Here is a 20,603-nt window from a genome sequence, read left to right as displayed (position 1 = left end):
TTCAGGTCATCAACATTACTCATACAATCTCATTATATGACTTTTTCTTACAATATAACATGTTTCTCAAAAATTGTAAACTTTAATTGTTAATAATCTCAGAACCAATCCTCACAGGGCCACAAACTGTCCATTTAGTCACATGCAAATGTTCCTCCCTTTTATTTGCAATTTTCATTCAATTAACTTTTCATTATGACTATCTGTATTAAAATGAAAGTACGAATGTCGGCACCCAATTCTGACAACCGCTCACACAAATAGCCCGGTTTGAATGATGTCTAATTAAATTATTCAGTTAAATAATTATTTTCATATTATTATTATATATTTTTACATATTTAACCATTTAAAGTTATTTAATCAAAGTAGAAAAAAGAAAAACGTATGTTATCGTTATCATTAACGCTGGTTGCAGTGTCAGTTTACGGCCAGCAAGGTGGCGCTACAGAAATAAACATCAATGAACAACTGAACAGTAAACATATCGACTGTCAGTAGTTCAACTGTCTGGTAAACTGGTGGATAAACGTCGTCGTTTGGATATTATTTAATCAACAGGAAGTTGAAAGGTACGTAAACAATGCTTAAACTTAACTACGCCTGGAGTTTGGCGCTGTAATTAACCTTAGCAGTAGCACAAGTTAGCGAGTGGTTGGCAGCGTGCTAGCAGGCCGCGGAGCCTCGGGGTTTCCTGGCTGAGCAGACCGGCATCGAGGAGCAGCCACGCGGTCGCTGTATGCTTACGGGTAACTCTGTTAAATCAGCAAGATTCTGGTCAAATGAAATAGTCTATTAGGTTTCATAAAGTTTGTAGAACTCACATTCGTTGTGTGACAGGTGTTACTGTCCGATAAAATCCTGTTGTTTATATATGAGATAGTATTTGACGTTAAATTGTGTAACGTTTGTTTAGCTTCCTTTCAAGTGTTGTGTAACGTTAGCTAACTAACGGTAGATTTAACTGTCCCACACGGCTGCTTTTACATTTAATTCGTGGTCATTCTGAATTTAAATGTTTTTGTGATAAACCAGCGTTAAGTTAGAAGTGACTGCTGTGTTTTTAGCCTGCTGGCTAATATACAAGTTACAAAAGCAGCGTTAATACACATTTTTATGTGTTTCCTGCATGCATGGCTGTCATATTGTCATACGTGTTAAAACACCTGATTTTAACTTAAACTTCTAATTAGATATACTAAAGAGAAAAAGATAGCTGCCACATTCAATTAGCAGACAGAGTTTAGCACATGCATCATTACAGCATCCACAGACTTCAAGTTAACAAGAATGCAAACCAAAGTGTTTAACGTCGGTAAATTTAAAGTTTCACTGGTTATAAATCCGTCAGTTTGTCAGCTGTTGAACTGAAGTTTCGGGCTCATTACTCTTCCATTGATGTGTGAAAGTGTTGTTATTGTATTCCGATGATGACAGAGTTCAGTCTGCCTGCATTACAACAGTAGAGAGAAGACACACACATAGATAGAGAGAGAGAGAGGAGAGAGAGCGGGACAAGTCCGGGCATATTTTCACTACATGTGTACTAGTTGTACTATCCAACAGCTGACTCATACAGCAGTCAGCTGTGTGCGTATAAGTCATTCTTTCTGTACAATCACACAGAACTCTGTCCAGACATATTCACACTCAGGGGCCAAAACATGTCCTGTCATACAGAGACGTACAAGAGAGGATCAGTATCACTTTTATTTTTTTAATTTAAGCTCTAAGATGTGTGTATCCCAGCCTAGTGTGGAGTGGATTTTAATTCATTTTGAACAACATATTAAGGTGTGTTTATGAAACATTAGATTCATATGGGGAGAAGAGGTGGCTGCTTGTAATTTGATTTAGAAAACTAAATTAATCAAGCAGTTGTTTTCTCAATTAATTGTTTGGTCTATAAAATGTCAGAAAATGGTTAAAAAAATGTCAATGTCATAGTTTCCCAAAGTCCAAGGTGACGTCCTTAAACGTCTTGTTTTGTCCACAACTTAAAGATATTCAGTTTACTGTCATAGACAACTTAATAAACCAGAAAATATTCACATTTAAGAAGCTGGAATCAGAGAATTTGGACATTTTCTTCTTTAAATTTAAATAATGACTCAAAATGATGAATCAATTATCAAAATTTATAAATAATAATAATCATTTAATAATCATTTAATAACTGTAATTAACCAACTAATTGTTGCATCTTTACTAAATATCAGTCAAACATCTTCTTCATATTCATGTGTTTTTACAGGTGTCAGGTTTGTTTATGTAATATCATTGATCCTGCTGTCATGTTAGTGACTTCAGTGTTTTGGTTTCTGCTGTGTGACTGAGATCAGATCAGTCTCTCTGTCATCTGCTGCTTGTAGTTACAGAGGTGTTTTTATAGAAATCAATAAAATAATATCGATCCAGTAGATGCAGAAACTCTAAACTAGTTTTATTTTCTGGTCATTTGATTGTAGCTTTGATGAAATCATCTCATATCAATTTAATCTCTCCTGACTCCTCTGTTTAATCTTCTTCCCCTTTTCCCTATTTCTAAATATTTGTAATTATTTTGACACATTAGCAGAGCTGCAACGAATAGTTGGTTAGTTGATTGACAGAGAATTAACTGGCAGTAAGGTTTCAGTCATTTTTCAAGCATAAATGCTTGTTCAGCCTCTCAAATGTGAAGATTTTCAGTTTTTCTTTGTTTTATGTGACAATTAAATCAATATCTTCTTTTCTTTATTTGTGCAGCAGCTTTCATACAGGTTAATGCTTCACACACAAGTCAAACAGTTGGAGACTAATACACAAGAGAAAATAAAAGATATAATGTAATAAAATAGATTTAAAATGAAATAAAATAAGAACTAGATACCACAGATGAAAGACAACGACAAATAAAATAGATTAGATGTAATAAAACATTTAAAAACATGAATATAACGAGACAAATGATTAAACAAATAAATAAAAATATTTGAATCAAAAGTCAGGCTAAAGAGGCTTTTAAGTTAACATTTAAATATATCAACACTTTCAGCTGCTTTTAAACGATTAATCTAGAAATTATTTAAATTTTAATTTCATTTATTTATTGAAGTTTATTGAAAATGTTCTGGTTCAGGATATAAATCCTTCTCCTCCGCTTCACAACTTCAAAATAAAACATACAACAATTAACTTGTTTAAAATGACAATAATTGCACAAATGATGACGGAGGAGCTGCGTCCGTTCATTCAGAGCAGGAATAAATCATACTGACTCTCTCACTTCATATCACCGCTTTTCTTGACAAAAATTAATGTAAAAACTTGTATTAAATTCATGAGATCATGTAAAATCCTACAGCTCTGCTCCAAAAACCTTATTAACTTATGAATGTTTGAAGTTTGGCCCTCAGAGCTCGTTTGTACTCGTGTGTATTTGAAGCCTCACTAATCGATTATTATTCACTGTTATTGGGTTGAAATTTGAACTGAACATCCGAGAAACCTTAAAGATCATTTACAACATGTGTTCATGTAAATAGTTGTTGCTGAATGTTTTATAGTAATTAAATTAATAAAGACAAAACACTTTTTACCCGTAAGAAGAATCTTTAATTTTCAGAGGTTAATATCTCCGCTAGTTTTCACTTTCTTGCAACCAAATTTTGATTCAGTGTCGTTTTAATGTAGTTAAATCATCTGGAAGTTATTTGGTTCCGATTAAAAATATTGATTTTAAGAGCTGAAAAAAACATTTTAAAGATATTTTAAACTGTATATTTCAAAAGCTTTTTTATGGGAAAGTGTTCATATTCATTACAGATAACTAAACATTTGTTTATATGTCATATTACTCCATCATTTAATAATTTTTCGTACTTTTCACTGGCTGTAATATGACATTGAGTGATTCAGTTTTCAGTCTCTGTGAGATACAAGTGACATTAAACAATACAGCAAGTCTGGACTAATCCCATCTGAAACTGGTTTGGTTTGATGTGGTGGTGGAGTCCCGCTGTATTGGGGAAAAACATAGAAGAAGAAGAAACCAACTGTCACAGGACAGCCTACACTAACGGAAAAGTTCAAGATCTGTCCTTTCAGTTTGATCACATCGACGTGTTTAATGATGAAATGAATTATATTGCTCTTCTGGGTCTGTTGCAATCAGTTCTGTAATAAACTGATGGGATTAGTCCAGACTTGCTTTATTGTTTCCTAACAAGACTAGTTAATGATGTCAGAAATTAATGAACAAAAAGCTTGAAATCACAAAATAATCTTTGTGTGTGTGTTGAGCTAAAAAAACGAAGATGAATATTCAGTCCAGACACACAGACACAAGATGACGTTAGCTAGTAATTCTATGACTGGAAGTTCTGTGTTTGTGAAAGTAAAAATAAGTCTCAGTCCTAAATATATGACTGACATGCAGATTTTTCTTGGATCTGACATGAATCCAGTAGTACTCTTGTTCCAGTCGGTCTGCCCAGACCGGCTCTTAGAAAAGAAAACAAAAAGAAAAAAAAACCTGCCTGAATAAATTCTCTATATTTGGGGAAAAGATGCTGAGTTTTAATCGAATCCCCTGAGGACACGTCTGACGTGCAAACACACTCAAACCAGACCTAGAGTTTAGCTAGCTCTGGTTAGCCCTGGTTAGTGTGGTTGATCTAATTATAACAAGCATGAGTCATGTTGGACTAGTCCCGGCATGTCTCCACACAGAGCTGCTGTATGATTAAATCAGCTGGTACAGTCAGTCAAAACATGAACATACAACAGTGCTGCTGACTCATCCTCTAGGCCCTGATAGGCCCAGTTTTGCTAGGCCACACCATTTAGGCTGGTCTAGTCCTGACATGTCTGAGCAGGTCTATAAGAGACTGCAGCTCTGCTCCCCCCCCTCACTGCACTTTATCTACTTTTACCTCCGCACCATGGACTGCTGATGCTCTTTACTCTGTGTACACACCGGTAAGACTTTCATTTATGCATAAACAAGAAATAACTTTCTATAGAACTGTTTACTTCATAACTACTGACAATATGATGTTATTGTTCTACAGAAACTATTATTCTAAATGTTAGTTTGATATATGAAGAGTTTTTAATGATGTAAGTCATTCTTTTAATACCAGTTTGAGCATTTATATGTGTTTTTTCCTCTCATCTCTCAAATGTTATATGACAGGTAGTTAGAGGGAAGTTAAAGGGAAGTTAAGAGTGTCTTAAGTTTCTGTTCTGTGACGTATTTCTCAGTAATACTGAGTATTTCAGAGGTGTTCTGTTACAAGAGGGGTTTAAATCCATTTCTTCGCATCTGATTGGACTGCTTAAAAAAAGTGGGCGTGGCTCAGAGAGTTGAGCGCTGTACGGTGTTACGGAGGACTGTTGGCTCCGCACACACACACACATACCTCTCTCACCTGTTGATAGAGGAGGAGGAGAGATCTAAACACACATCTCTTCTATCTCTCTCTTTACTGCTCTATCAGCTATTACGACTCATAAACGCTGAAGTGCGGCGTTATATGACCGACTCACATCTGATCAGAGGAACTTTGATAAAAGCCCCCAAGTGCAGGATGAGTCAGTGAACATTTCAGACCGTTTTACAGGAAGAGAAAAAGACTGATAATGATTTTTTTGACAAATATTTGGCGAATAAGGAGAGATAAGTGAACAGTTAACACAGACTGAGAAAATGTATTTTTCATTTCATGAGACCTTTATGCTGCTGATAATAAGAGATTTCTAACTGATTACATGTCTAAATAAGTTGTGATGGTTGTGTTGATGTGTTTAATCAACAGGTTTTATATCAGCTTCAGTTGTCAGCAGGGCTGCAACTAGTGATGATTTTATTCATTGATTAATCATTTTGTCTGTAAAAAGTCAGAAAATAGTGAAAAAGAGCCCAAGATGACGCCTTCAGGTGTGTCTGAGAACAGTCCAAAATCCACAGATATAGAGCGCTGCAACTAATGATTGTTTTCATTATTGATTAGTTGTTTGGTCCATAAAATGTCAGAAAATAGTCACAAATGGTTCCCAAAACCTGAGACAACGTCCTCAAATGTCTTGTTTTGTCCGAACAACCCAAAGATCTTCAGTTTACTGTCATAAAGGACTAAAGACACCAGAAAATCTTCACATTTGAGACGCTGGAAACAGAGAATTTGGATTATTTTTCTCTTTAAAAACCATTAATCAATTACACACAGAAAAGTTTCAGATCCTCACAGCTGAGAAGCTGCAGCCAGAAAAAGAGTAAAACAAGGATTCATTATCAAGACAGTCGCAGGTTAATCTTCTGCCGATGGATTCATCGACTCATCGTCGCCGCTCTGATGTGGAGTTAAAGTTTAACTGTGAGGTTCAGGTGATTTTTCTCCGGTCATGGTGTGAACAGCCAGCGTGGGCTGAACGATGCAGACCGCGGTCGTGGGCTGCTGGGAGGACATTCCTCAGCCGTCCACATCCTCTGACTCAGTCTGACACAGCACTCAGACCTGCTGTTATGTGTCTCAGTCCTGTATTGATCCTTATAATAATCCATATAATCTATAACAAGCTGTGTGTGTTTGTGTGCAGGAACAATCAGCTTCACTATGTCAGCTGACGGGGAGCCCACCGCCGACATGGCTGACGACAACAAACTGGTGAGATAGCAGAGCAGCTGGTTACTGGTTCTTTACTGGTCTGTTCAGTGTTTCTAGTGTTTGTGACTCAAACTCTTCCTGTTGTGTTTGTGTGTTTTCAGGTCAGACCGAAGGTAGAGTTTCATTCTTTGCTGCGACACGCAGGAGCCACTAAAGATGTTTTCACCATGAAGGAGGTACGACGTCAATATGTCACTGATCAGCTACAGTCAACAGTAGATGTAGTGAAACTATAGTGGTGATTAAAGTGCATACTCTACTTATTCTCATCTGTTATCTATCAGGACTTTATTTACATATAAAAGCTTGTTTCTGAATCTAGAGCTTTTAATGGTTCCACACAGAAAAAAAGTATTTATAGAGTAAATATAAATAGATTTCTTTGTTCTTTTTTTGCACGAACAACAACAACATGTTCTTTTAACAGACCACAGTGTTTATACTGGTATCACCCTGGAATTATAACTATATATTCACTGAATATGTCTAAAAATGTCAAATATTTGCTGGTTGCAGCTTCTCATATGTGATGATTTGAAGTTATTCAGTGTCATACATGATAGTAAACTGACATTTTGACATTTTACAAACAAAAGAGATGAATCGATAATTAAAGTAATCAGCAGTTGAAGCTCTAATCTGAACTCAAAATATTAAGCAAAGACCATTAAAGATGCAGGAAACTATAAATGATGAATTTACAAAAAACCAGAGCTAACAGCAGCTAAATTACTTTTATGTTGTTGATCTTAAATGTTATATGTGTTTCATGGTTTCGATGCTGTTTTGACAGTTATTACTTAGCGTTGAGGGGAAGTTCTGAACAGTGTTTTCTGTTTGTGACAACCCTTGTTTGTGTGTTGCCATGGCAACTGCAGCCATGAGTTTGTCATCTTGATTATATTTAGTTTAAATATCTTCACCACCTGAGCATCCGTCGGAAAAGTCATTATATATATTTTTGTGATTTTTGTTTTTGTTATTTAATGTTTTTATAACTTTAAACACTTTGCACAGTTCAAGATGTTCATCATGTTAAAAACACGACTCCAGATCAAGTTTCCTGCGTATTTTAACGCTTCGTTCGGCGTGATTTCAGTCGCCATTCCTCTCATCATGCGTCTGTGCTGGTCCTCCTGCAGGTGATGTTCTACCTGGGTCAGTACATAATCCAGAAGCAGCTGTACGACCAGAAGCAGCAGCACATCGTCCACTGCTCCCAGGATGCACTGGGGCGTGTGTTAGGGGTGGACAGCTTCTCTGTTAAAGAGCCACGGTGAGAGAACAGAAGAAGAAGATGATGATTGTTTACTGACGGTTTCTTAAAGAGGAAGTTCTGTGTTTGTGATGCTTTATGTTTCAGGATTTGACTGTAAAGTAACTAAAACATGTTTTATGTTGCAGAGTTCTGTTTGCAATGATCACCAAGAACCTGGTGGCTGTGAAAAGCCAAGGTAGGACTTCTGCTTCCTCTTGTTGTGTTCTTCTTCTCCTGAGTCATCTCACCTGACATCTGATGTAACCAGAAATGCACAAGCTTCTCCGTCCTCACAGCAAACATCCTCTTTGTACTGAACAGTACTGATGTAACATGTTCAGTAGCTTAAAACTCTTCGGTATTTCACGTCAAGCAGGTTTATAAATAGATGTGAACAAGACTTTTATAGCTTCTGTTATTTATTCCAGACCACGCTGGAGAAACTCCCGGGAGAAGCTGCAGTTAAACTTTGCGGTTAACCTCCGTCACAATAAGGGTTTCTTGAGGAGCTGTAGGGTTTTATTTTCTGACAAATTGTAGCTTTAAACTGAACGTTCACGGTTCACTGCTAACCTGCCTCACTGAGCTCAGTGAGCCACTCTGCACTCAACACTTCCCAGACGCCACAAATACTCTAAATCCAGATTGTATTTATATTTAGTTTTGTTTTGTCCTGTATCATGTTGACTGAAGACAAACATGGCATCTTTATTTTTTTGTACCAGCTCTTTCTCTTCTGCACCAGCCTCCTTCTGCATTTCTCTAATATGAGTCATCTTGTCTGTCTGAGTTAAACTGGAAACTGCTGCAACTATTAATATTTTCTTGATTAATGGTTTTGGCCGTTACAGTTTCCAACAGCCACATGTTGATGTCTTCAAACTTCTTGTTAAGTCCGACTATACTGTCCTGGCAATGAGAAGCTAGTCAGTTAGCTTCTAATAAACACAAGGCCTCACTTTTCTTGCAGGTTTAATGAAGATCCACATTTACTGTAAAACTGCAACAAAGCACAAAATGCAAATCTGACACAAGTATGTAAGAAATAAAAAAAAATTCTGTGTCACAAAGCAAAGGTTAGCTAACAGGTTGCAGCTATGCTAGCAATCAATGAAGTCACCTCTAGATCTGATCTGCAACAAAACAAATACACCGCAAAGAAATCACCAACACAAAATACTCACCGACAAATGGTGTCCAAGACAACAGTGTTTAAAATAAATAGCAGCAGCAGATGTTGGTGCATGTGTTCTCTGCTCTACTGTGTCTGTTTAGCTGTGAAGGAAAATACCTGTTGTGTAAATACTTCAGTTGAATGACCAGGAGGGGGCACTGCAGGACACAAGAACCACCTGCACCTCAAACAGAGAATAACGACCCCAAACATATTCAGTTTAATAACCTGTGTGAGAAAGAAAAGGATCAAATTAATTTTCTGTTGATTGATTAATTGACTGATCATCATATAAACATGACTGAAACTAGGATGGTTAGAACGTCATAATCAATGAGTTTCCAGCTCTACAACTTCTTTTTTTTTTTTCTTCTCTCTTTCTCCTTGTTTGCTGCTCAGATCGTAACAAAACTAACCCGCCTTTCTCTCTCTTCTCTTAGATTTACCGCAAAGCTTAAGTGAATCACACAGCAACAGTCCGACAGATAGAGGGACGGAGGTGAGACGAACGCTCTGAATGTTTTTAGCAGCTTATTCCACAGAGTTCTCAGTGTTTGTTCATGTTAGGAGCACATAGTACACATCGTTCTGGACAGGTTTTAGGTTAAATGTCCTGTCAAAATGCAAAGAAACACAATGAAGTAATGTAAACATAGCAGCAAACTGCAGGAATCATGATGCAAAGATATTGATTTAAAAATATATATAATTATTTGGTTAATTACTTTAAATGCTGAATTAACTAAAAGACAATAACAGTTAAGAACATTCAGCACATGATGTCTTATAAGTTTTTTAAGAGTTTGTTGATCGTCTCTCTGTACGTTATTTTATAAAGGAGTCTGCTTTTGAGTTCCAAATCTAAATGTGTGTGTTTGTGTTTTTAGGAGGCAGATTCAGAAAGTCGCTCTTCATCACCAGACAGGAGGAGAAGACGGAGGAGGAGGAGGAGCTGCAGGAGCAGTGACCCAGGTGAGTTTCTTCCTCTGCGGCGCCGTCGCTTCGTTAGAGCTCTGAAAACAAACCTGTGATGTCGTGACTTTAACTCCACCTCCCGCCTGGATCTCCTCAGGTCCCTCCCACAGCGTAGAGGATGACGATGAGGAAGAGTCAGAGGAGGAAGAGGGAGAAAAAGAAGGAAGGAAGAGGAGGCGGTCAGACAGCTACTCCCTGACCTTTGACGAAAGCCTGTCCTGGTGCGTGATTGGTGGACTGGGAAGCGGGCGGGACCGACACAGCAGCCAATCGTCCGACTCGCACAGCACGGTGAGTAGCGTGCACGCACGCACACACACACACACACACACACACACACACACACTATAACGTATGTATTGGTTTATAATGTGGACTGTGTGTGTGTGTGTGTGTGTTTAGTCTGGGAGGTCAGAGGTCACGGTCGCACCCTCAGACTCAGACAGTGACAACTTCAGCGTGGAGTTCGAGGTCGAGTCCATCGACTCCGACGACTACAACGAAGACGACGCCTCTCTGTCTGCGGACGACCAGGTAAACAATATGACTCTTCATCAACAAATCAAAACAACAAAAAACCAACAAAGAACTGAATCAGAGCCTCATATTTCTCTCTGTGAGCTAAAACACGTCAACGAGCTGCACTGTAGTTTATTTTGACTCAATCTCACACACACTAACGCACCGAATGTGTGTTCATCCGCCGCTGAAATTAGTCCCCAACAAATGTACTGTCTCCTTCCGTTCCAATTATTTTCTGGATCGATCATTCTGTCTATAAAATGTTAGTAAATTTTAAAAAAGTAATTAAAGTTATAATTCCTACAGCCCAGATTAACGTCTTCAAATGTTTATATAATAATAATGATATATTTATATCAGTTCATATTCAGTTTAGTATCATGTGACAAAGAAAAGCTTCCAATTCTCACATTTGAGAAGCTGGAAACAGAAAATATTTTGTATTTTTTTAGTTCTAAAAAAAGATTTAAAGGATTATTTGATTATAAAAATAGTTTCAGCTCTTCTGAAAACTACAGTGACCATCTGTTTAAGGAAATTACATCTTCAGTAGGAACCAATGAGCTCAGAGCTATAGATGTTGGTTTTGCTCTTTTCAGATTTGTTGACTATGAGAAAAATATAGAATAATGTCAGATTATTCTAATATTTAATGTATCAAATCCTGTCTAGAAATGAGAAAAATTAGAATCAGCTACATGTCAATATGATGTTTTCAGGATTTTTCATGTTTGATATTGAAACAAAAGTCAGTTTGGTATAAACTCAGCCGCTGTGTGTGTGTGTGTGTGTGTGTGTGTGTGTGTGTGTGTGCAGGTGTATGAGGTCACCATCTTTGAAGCAGAGGAAGAGGATTCATTTGACGAAGACACAGAGATCACTGAAGCTGTGAGTCTCTCTCTCACACACACACACACACACACACACACGTATATAATTCAGGTCTAACTGTGTGTTTCTCTCTCAGGACTACTGGCGGTGTGCGAAGTGTGACGAGTTGAACCCTCCTCTCCCCAGAAACTGTCTCCGCTGCTGGACTCTGCGCCAGGATTGGCTGCCTGACGAGTCCCTCAACATAACCAGCTCCACCGCCTCCAGTCCTAAAGCCCTGCCCACCAAGCCAACCAACCAATCAGCAGACAAAGAAGCTCCAGGTAGTTTTAAGTCCCAGCTCAGTGTTTGGAGTCAGGATAGACTGGAAACAGGGGTCACTGATCAACGGGATTGATCTTAGATATAATATATTAGACAGATGTGTGCACATCCAGTCCTGCATTCAGTCCAGCTGCAGGACGACTGATCCCATTAAGAACAAAGTAGAGTGTCTGTCTGCACACTTCTAGAGCTGCAATGATTAGCCGATTAATTGATAGACCAGGAAATTAATTGCCAGTTATTTTGATGATTGATTCTTTAAGAAAAAATGCCAAAAATTAGCTTGTTTCAGCTTTTCAAATGTAAAGAATTAACAGTTTTCTTTGGATATTTTTCAGTATTTTACAGACAAGATGAGCGATGAGATGTGCTCACTTTTATTTTGATTTTTGTCCCCCATCTGGGTTTTCATCTGGGCAAATTGTCAATAAGTTACTGATGATTGATTGTTGTGTCTCCTGAAGGTTCTGATGTCGAGGAGAACGAAGGAGTCGATGTTCCAGACGGCAAAAGAGCGAAAACTCCTCCTCTCCTGTCGCAGTGCCTCTCTGACTCCCTTCCATCTGCTCCGGACTCCCAGGATCTCCTCTCATCCTCCTCCTCCCAGCCTTCCTCCTCCCAGGAGAAGCTCTGGACTTCTGATTCCCAGGAACTCCTCTCACCCTCCCAGCCTTCCTCCTCCCAGGAGAAGCTCTGGACTCCTGACTCCCAGCCTTCTTCCTCCAGCGACTCCCAGGAGCTTCTCCCGTCGTCCCCCGCGCCCGCTCTTCCGCCTCCCGCGGTCCCCGAGCTGGAGCGCAGCGTGTCGGCGGAGTGGCGGCTGCCGGACTCGTGCCTTGACCCCTGTCTCATCTGTCAGTCCCGGCCGAAGAACGGCTGCATCGTCCACGGACGAACCGGACACCTGATGTCCTGCTACGTCTGCGCCAGGAAGCTGAAGAAGAGGAACAAGCTGTGTCCGGTCTGCAGGCTGCCCATCCAGTCCGTCGTCCTCACCTACCTCAGCTGAGACTCCCAGTCTGTGCTCGTCCTCCGTCTCGTCCTCACCTACCTCAGCTGAGCCTCCCAATGTGTCCTCACCTTGATACTCCTTTCAAACAGCAGATAGGAAGAAACCTGTAAATCTGACTGTTTTTTTTCTCACCATGTTGACTTAATAACTTTGGACTTATTTCAAATTCTGTAGCAGTGTCTGTGGCGGCTCCAGAGCCTCACGATTTATAATTTAAAAATGTTAATTTTGAAAATTAAAAAAAGTAAATTGGACTTATCTTTTAACTTATTTCTAGAATTTAATTTAATATGTGGGCTTCCATTGCAGATCAAAGGAGCTGTATACTGTTATTACATGTATTAAATACATATTTTTCTTTCTGTGCGACTCTTTTGAACTCTGCTGCTGAACGGGAAATAAAAATGATCAAAAATTTGGCATATTGCAAGAAATTCACACAATGTTTCAGTTTTTTTTTTTTCTCTTTTATTCTGAGACTTTCTGGGAGAAGCAGGTTTTACTTTGAGGTGAAATCCACAGTACAGTTCAGTAAATTAATCCACTGTGGTGTTTGGCACCGCTGGCTGATGTACAGTATAATAAAACATGAAATAAACATGGTGGCCTTATGGTAAAGGCACGTAACATATAACCGCAACGTCCATGGATCCTCAGATAAAGGCAAAAAAGAAATATGTAACAGAAGAAATGCAGAAACTGTTGTGAGGTCTGATGTTTTTCAGTCGTTACAGTTACAACATGGCACAGAGGTTTTTATTTTTTTATGAAGCAATATTTAATAACAAACAGTACAAAAAGTGACATTTGTCAAAAATAAAGTTTAAATCTGGAGAAATATCTGCAGAAGGCCGCTGAGTTTGTGTCCTGAAGGTTTGTCTGCTCTGAACTCGTCTGTGCGTTTTATGTTATATGAACATATACAGATGTTGGGTTTTGGTGTCTCAGGGTTCAGGTCTCACAGGTCTGAGACTCATCCAGTAGTTCAACCAAAGACGGATGTTTCTCAGATTGTTTATGTTTACTGTCTTAATATTTACTGTTTTGTAGAGCTGCAACAGTTAGTCAATCAACATAAAATTAATCAGCAACTACTCTGATAATCAATTCATCGTTTTTAGTCATTTTTTAAGCAAAAATGCCAAATATTAGCCGTTTTCGGCTTTGATATGATTTAATGTGTTTCTTTGACATACCTGAGAGTAAACTGAATATTTGGGGTTTTAACATGACATTTGAAGAAAAAAAAAGTCAGAATTCTGCGGTTCACGCCTCTCTAATGACAATAATATAATACATATGAGTATTTTGTTGTTTCTTTAGTCTTCACTGACAGTAAACTGAGTTATCTTTGGATTGTTGACTGTTAGCTGGGACAAAACAACATTTGAAGACGTCAGGTTGGGCTTTGGGAAACAATAATTGACATTTTTCACCATTTTCTGATATCTTATAGACCAAAAATGCCAAATATTAGCTGGTTTCAGCTTCTCAGATGTGATGATTTAATGCTTTTCTTTGTCATACCTGAGAGTAAACTGAATATTTTGGGGTTTCGAGCTGTTGGTCGAACAAAACTGGTCCAGAAACCTCCTGCTCTGTGCCCCCTCCCACCTGGACCGAAGAGGGGGAACTATATACGCCTGCTCTTCATGGATTACAGTTTGGCCTTCAATACTATTGTTCCCTACAAGCTCATCACAGAGCTCTGGGACCTGGGGCTGCACTCCTCCAGGAACTACATCATCCTTCTCAATCACCCTCAGCGCTGGAGTCCCTCAGGGCAGCGTCCTCAGACCCCTGCTGTACTCCCAGTATACCAGTGACTGTGTGGCCACCAGCAGCTCCAACAGGCTGGTAAACAACACGATGGTGGTTATCAGCAATAACGACGAGAGGCCCTACCTGGGAGAGGTGGAGAACCTGACCTCATGGTGTAATGTCCCTGAATGCTGACAAGACAAGGGAGCTGGTTGTGGACTTTGGTAGGACACAGACCAGGGACTACAACTCTTGTCAATATCAGGGTGAGGAAATACCCAAGGGCCTCTCATGGACCAATCACACAGTCTAACAGTGAAGACACAGTAGCACCTCTACTTTCTGCACCACCTGGAGAGGTTCAGGGTCTCCGGCAAAAGATACCACAGCCTGAGGACCAACACCAAAAGTCTCAGAAGGAGCTTCTACCGTCAGGTGGTCCAGGTGCTAAACGAGGACTCTACTCAGGGACTGCATCCCCCAATCACCTCAAACACCCGGTCAGCAAACATACCAGTTCTGTTTTTGCAAAAGGTATATTTAGTATGTGTTGTAGTAGGGGTGGGGGGGGAGTTAATTGATTGATTAATTGCTCAGTTGCAGCCCTACTGTCTTGTACTGGTTATAATGGACCTGACGATTCATTTTTTCAGTATATTTCAATTTAATTCACTTGACAGGTTTGTTTGTACCTGTGTTTTAATTACTTCATATGCAGGCAACCTACCAATGTAACATATAAACTGCAGGACTAATGCTCCATGCAGTCCTGATGTTTGTGGATGTGCTGCACTGCTTCCGCCACCAGGTGGTGCCTTTGAGTAACTTGAGCAGGTGTTGAAGCAGAAGTAGCAGAAGAACAACTCTTCCTCTGCTGTTTTTGCAAGATTAGAAGAAGTTAAAGCTCAGTTTTATCAGCAAGGAAACATGCCGGTGGACTATATGTCGCTTTGTTTCTGTTGTAAAGTGCAGAAATAAAGTTACTGCAAGTTAATCTCAACGTCTGTATCTCTGGCTGCGACGTTAGATGTAGTTTTTAAAGGGTTGAAGATGTAAAACTATCTAAGTATTTCACAATATAGCTAAAAAATAAAAAAATCATAAAAAGTTTAGTTTATTGTCCTTTCAGAAATATAAAATAATCTCAAGTTTTGTAGCAGAAATGTGATTTTTTTCCCTTTTATTTCCTATTTTGTTATTTAGCCTCTGGTGTCGTAAATCAAACGCACCTCAGTGAGTTCAGATAGATGATTAATGTTTCTTTATAATTTCCAGACTCCACTATTGTAAAGTCCTTTTCTCTGGTTTAAAAACAGCATTCAACCCCTGCAAGTGCTAATTATAAAGTGCTCCTCCTCACATATAAAAGGACATCGTCCTGCTCCATCACACTTAATGAGCCCGATCACGCCTGACTCAGAGACAAAATCCCCAAGAAGTAGAGCTTATTCTTCCGGTGATGCATTTCTTTGGAATAAACTACCAGCAAAGTTATATTCATTATAATGTTTATGAGGTTTAACACAGTCTCTATAGTGCAGGAAAGTAACTTTTCTCTTCCTCTATGTCCTTGAAGTTTTGTTGTTCATTTAATTTCTTAGATATTCAAAAGCTTTGGTCCATTAAAGGCCAAAGAACATTACTGTAAGGCCAGCATTTAAAACTAGTGGTGAAATACAATATATTCTTTTTACTGAAAGCTCTGTGAATTTGCTCATGGGGACGAAGTAAATCAACAATTATTTTTGCAACTTTGGTGAACACTGACAAGCTAATTTGCATCGTTGACTAACAGCAAAACATCAGGACGGCGTTGACGTTTGAGGGAACGGCGAGTCAGAGAGTCCAAAACAGTTAGCGGCCGAGCTACAGCTAGCATGACTGTAGCGAATAAGTTACGATAGCGTTTTCCCGGGTGCTAGGCTGGCGTGTTAGCTGTTAGCTCGCCAGCTACAGTAGTTTGCCGATTAGCCGTAGTATGAATAAACTGCGTAAAGTTGCTGTTGCATAAAAGAAAATGCTAAATTTGTCCTGGTAGACAAGCAGCTGGCTAACAAGCATGTTCGCAAGTTAGCTAAGTTTTCAACTCGCACGGCTGCACCGTCGCGTCGCTTCACGCCGCCGAATTCATGTTCTGTCTGAACACAGTTATACAGCAGATTCTGTTCATAGGAGGAAAAGCACAGATGACACTAATAACATTAATGATGGTTCTGTTCCTATTCAAGCACTGGGAGTACTGGCAGCAAAATGTACTTTAAGTATCAAAAGTAAAAGTAATTTAGAGTGTTATATTCATCATATATGTATATATATTATGTAAGCAGCATTTTAATGTTGTCACAGTAGAGTTAATTTTAACACCTTATACTGTTGGATAGTCTTATCTATAACAATGCATATATACTTTATATATAATATATATAAATTGTCATTTATATGTTGTATTATTGTATGTCATGTAATCCCATGTGCGATGGATCATTTTAATGATCTGACAGTATACAATAGTAATAAAAATTCTTTAGTTCATATAAAATACTGATCTGAAAAGTAACTAATAACTGTAGCCTTGAAATAAATGTAATAAATGTAGTATAAAGTAGCAGAAAATGGAAATACTCACAAGTACCTCATAATAGTATTTAAGTACAGTACTTGAGTAAATGTACTTAGTTGCATTTCACAACACTGAGACCCTGAAAGTAAAGCAGCTAAATGGAATTCAGCCATCATTCATTTTATTATTCACACCTGTGCTTTTCCTGTCGTGTCCTTGTGAGAAGCTTCACACCTGAACTTCGCTCTGACGCCGGCGATACGCTCAATTTAAGGTCGTTCAGAACTGGTTTTTAAGACGTGTTGTTCAACCACGTCAGAAATCGAATGTGTTTAGAGACGTTCCGAACGGCTTCACTCAAATGCGGAGAGAAGGGGGGGGGGGGGGGGGGGGGGGGGGGGTCGATATTTAAATTCGGGGATCACGGTGCATATTTTCAATCTCTCCTGGAAGACGGTCGTAGTGTTTTGCACTCGGCACATGAAAAGTGACAGAATTAGTTGTGTGAATGTCTGATTGTCTGTTTTGGAAAGTTACAGAAATGGCCGTGCACAGCCTCCCCTTATCCGCCGTCGGAAAGGTGTGGGGGGGGGGGGGGGCAAGCATGTCCGAAGGCCACCTTTCAGCTCCACCGTGCCCCCAATTTAGATATTTTGGCAGCGACTCGAGGCTTCAGAAACCTCCGGCGGACATCATGTTTTTGTTCTGATGTTTGCTTTGTTCAGTGTTGCTCAGAGACACTCCGGCAGTTCAGGTGTCGCAGCTGGAATCGAACCCGCGACCTTCTGCTGACCGGACGCCGCTCTGACCGCCGGGCTTCCTTCAGTCGATCAGGGATCGGAGTCCCGCCACCAGGCCGAGCCCCACAACCAGCCCCGTCCAGGTGGGCCCAGTGACGGCAGCTCCGCCCCCCTCCGTGTGTAACGTGTGGTTACAGCAGGTGGGGGTGGGGTTAGCAGAGGTCGGGTAGCCAAGGGTGCTGTCGGTTGTCGTGGCGATGCGTTGTAACAGGAAGTCGTGTTTCAGGGCGGAGTATTGATCAGGACCATACGGGACAGTAAGCGTCTCCGTCAGAACCTCGTGATCCGGGAACGTCACCTGTCAATCAAAAAGATGAGAGTCATTAAGGTCACATGAGTCTAATGTCTGTAGTTCTGTGTGTGTGTGTGTGTGTGTGTGTGTGTGTGTGTGTGTGTGTGTGTGTGTGTTTACCGTGAAGCTGTAGTTTCCAGGCAGCAGCAGTCTGTAATATTCTCCATGTTGGTCGGTTCTGAACGGACACATATTCTTGCGACCTTTGACCTCCACTACTGCATTCTGCACCGGCACTCCGGAGCCATTGAGCACACGACCTTTGACCCCTGAACACGCACACACATACACACACACACACAAACACATAGAGAGGTCAGGTGAGTATTCAGTATTGATCCTTGTTCAGTGTCAGTTTAATTGCAGGTGAGAAACACACAGGTAAACAGACAGACAGGTAAACAGACAGACAGGTAAACAGACAGACAGGTAAACAGACAGACAGGTAAACAGACAGACAGGTAAACAGACAGACAGACAGGTAAACAGACAGACAGGTAAACAGACAGACAGGTAAACAGACAGACAGGTAAAGAGACAGACAGGTACTGACCCAGGTGGACCTGCTGGATGAAGGCCAGCAGAGACTTCCTGTTGTCCGTCCACAGAGCAGGAAGTTCTTCGGCTGGAGGATACTTGCAGCAGGAAACTTCCAGAGTCAACTCCAAACACTGAGCCCAGACGTAGTTATAGTCCTGCATCCCACCTGCACACACACACACACACACACACACACACACACACACACACACACACACACACACACACACACACACACACACACGCACGCATGCACGCACGCATGCACGCACAAATGTTATAAGTCGTATAAATCTAATAATTTTTTATTTATATACTTATATAAAACAGTTGAAAATGACGTCTGTCACACTTTCATAAAGCTCAAGATGTCAATCAACTAACTGACTGATTGTTTCAGCTTAACTGTGAGATCAAAATTAAAAAGGGAGACAACAGAAAAAACATAAATATCAAAGCCGAAGATGAAAAAGGAGGATTTGGTCATCAGGTGAGGATGATGACAGGAAGTAGAAGTGCTCTTTGTTGGACAGGTTGTGGTCTAACATGTTATTTTGCTGATGGCTCATTATGGCTGCTTATGTGTGATATTCTTTCTATTAGATGTAATAAGAGTTTCTATGTGTATAAACAAATATACATTATATTTATTTAACTCTGCAATGTGTTTTAACCACTCAGGAGCAACAGTAGTGAACACAACTCTGACATATCATTTTTTTTTTTGTGCTACTGGACTGTCTATGACTATCTATGCAAGCAGTCGCCATGGAGATACTTTACGTGGTTATATTACAGACTTTATGGCTCTATCAAGCCCAGAGCTTCTAACCTCGACCACGCCACCCGGTGAGGCAATAATCTCAGGAGTTCTTTAATGTGACAGGACGACCCGAGATTTAAACACGGAGATCTCTGGACGCAAGACTCAGGACAGAAATGACTCCTCTGAGGTGAGACGAGTGAATCATTCACTGCTGATAGTTTGTAGAACGTTATAAATATCTTGGAGCAGTTATTGATGAAAACTTAAAATTTGATGCCAGTGTGGATGCGGTCTGTAAGAAGCCACAGCAACGTTTCTACTTCCTTAAGAAGTTAAACGCTTTTAATGTTGATATGAAACTTATGTCTAAAAGTCATTTACTGAATCAGTTCTTGCTTTTTCTATCATTGCTTTGTCTGGTAACCTGAACATCAGGGACAAAAGTATCTGGTCAGCTGATACTTTGTGTCTCTCAGACTCTCCCTGATGCTTATCTTTGACCAGCAGGTTCTCTGCAGGACCAGGTCTACGTTAGACTTCACTTTGAGTTTGAAACTCTTCCCTCAGGCTGTATTTAGACTGTTCTGGTTCAAGTGCAACAGGATTAAAAACTCCTTTGTTCCCTCTGCAGTGACCCTGCTGGATCTGCACATGTCATTTAGCAGTTGAGAGACCGTATGTACAGGAAACATTTCTGTACTTTCTGTTTTTGTGCTTGTGTTGTTTTTTTTTTATCTTGTGCCCAAAACTGCAAGTTTCCCATCTGGAATAATAAAATAACTGAACTGAACATTGTTTCTGTCCACCTGGTGAATGTTTAGCTCTGTTTTTACTCTCTACCAACTCCTGAGGGAAATATCTGGCTCTTTAGCTGCTAAATGCTCCACTATGTTCACCAGCTAGTCTACAGCTAACTGTGTCTGTTTGGTGCTGAGCAGGTAGTGTACAGCGGCTTTTTTCTCTGAAAACGACGCTATGAGAGACGCTGAGAGTGAACCAGAACAGTAAAGTTGCAGCCGGACAGATAAACAACGAGCTGAAACTCACTATAAAGCTCCGTAAAGCCGAGAGGAGCTGCAGAGTCTCTGTAGATTTATATCCACATTTTTTTACTCAATATTCTCATTTAATTCACTCT

At 39.8% G+C, this 20,603-nt stretch overlaps 2 protein-coding genes across 4 annotated transcripts in view; one reads left to right on the top strand and one right to left on the bottom strand.

The window, feature by feature from the left end:
* The first annotated feature begins 426 nt into the window (after positions 1-426).
* Positions 427-13,184, top strand: mdm2 (MDM2 proto-oncogene). 3 transcript variants are annotated; one of them, XM_044343362.1, is made up of 12 exons: positions 427-572; positions 6,583-6,650; positions 6,752-6,826; positions 7,793-7,926; positions 8,055-8,104; positions 9,523-9,581; positions 9,970-10,054; positions 10,155-10,348; positions 10,460-10,591; positions 11,396-11,467; positions 11,547-11,733; positions 12,199-13,184. In XM_044343362.1, the coding sequence occupies exons 2-12, from the start codon at positions 6,600-6,602 to the stop codon at positions 12,741-12,743; spliced, it is 1,584 nt and encodes a 527-aa protein (XP_044199297.1). In that variant the 5' UTR covers positions 427-572; positions 6,583-6,599; the 3' UTR covers positions 12,744-13,184. The 3 variants fall into 3 exon arrangements, with proteins under 3 accessions (XP_044199297.1, XP_044199295.1, XP_044199296.1); XM_044343360.1 differs by lacking the exon at positions 427-572 and adding an exon at positions 633-749; XM_044343361.1 differs by lacking the exon at positions 427-572 and adding an exon at positions 4,832-4,962.
* A 3,926-nt stretch (positions 13,185-17,110) lies between these two features.
* Positions 17,111-20,603, bottom strand: part of cpm (carboxypeptidase M) — a 28,555-nt gene continuing 25,062 nt past the window's right edge. Inside the window, exons 8-10 of the mRNA XM_044344000.1 lie at positions 18,713-18,865; positions 18,280-18,428; positions 17,111-18,165 (exon numbers count right to left, since the gene is read on the bottom strand). Of these exons, the coding sequence (XP_044199935.1) occupies positions 17,890-18,165; positions 18,280-18,428; positions 18,713-18,865 (578 nt within the window). The 3' untranslated portion in view covers positions 17,111-17,889. The remainder of the gene's footprint in view (positions 18,166-18,279; positions 18,429-18,712; positions 18,866-20,603) is intronic.

Source organism: Thunnus albacares, chromosome 23 (assembly GCF_914725855.1).
Source record: "Thunnus albacares chromosome 23, fThuAlb1.1, whole genome shotgun sequence".
Taxonomy (NCBI): Eukaryota; Metazoa; Chordata; class Actinopteri; order Scombriformes; family Scombridae; genus Thunnus; species Thunnus albacares.
The sequence above is the reverse complement of the archived record's forward strand: the minus strand, read 5'-3'. Positions and strand labels throughout refer to the sequence as shown.

Bases quoted from the DNA above. Each gene is read 5' to 3' on its own strand.
- mdm2 (XM_044343360.1), top strand. The intron at 7,927-8,054 runs GTGAGAGAACAG...TTTATGTTGCAG, and splicing joins TTCTCTGTTAAAGAGCCACG to AGTTCTGTTTGCAATGATCA. The intron at 11,468-11,546 runs GTGAGTCTCTCT...TTTCTCTCTCAG, and splicing joins ACACAGAGATCACTGAAGCT to GACTACTGGCGGTGTGCGAA.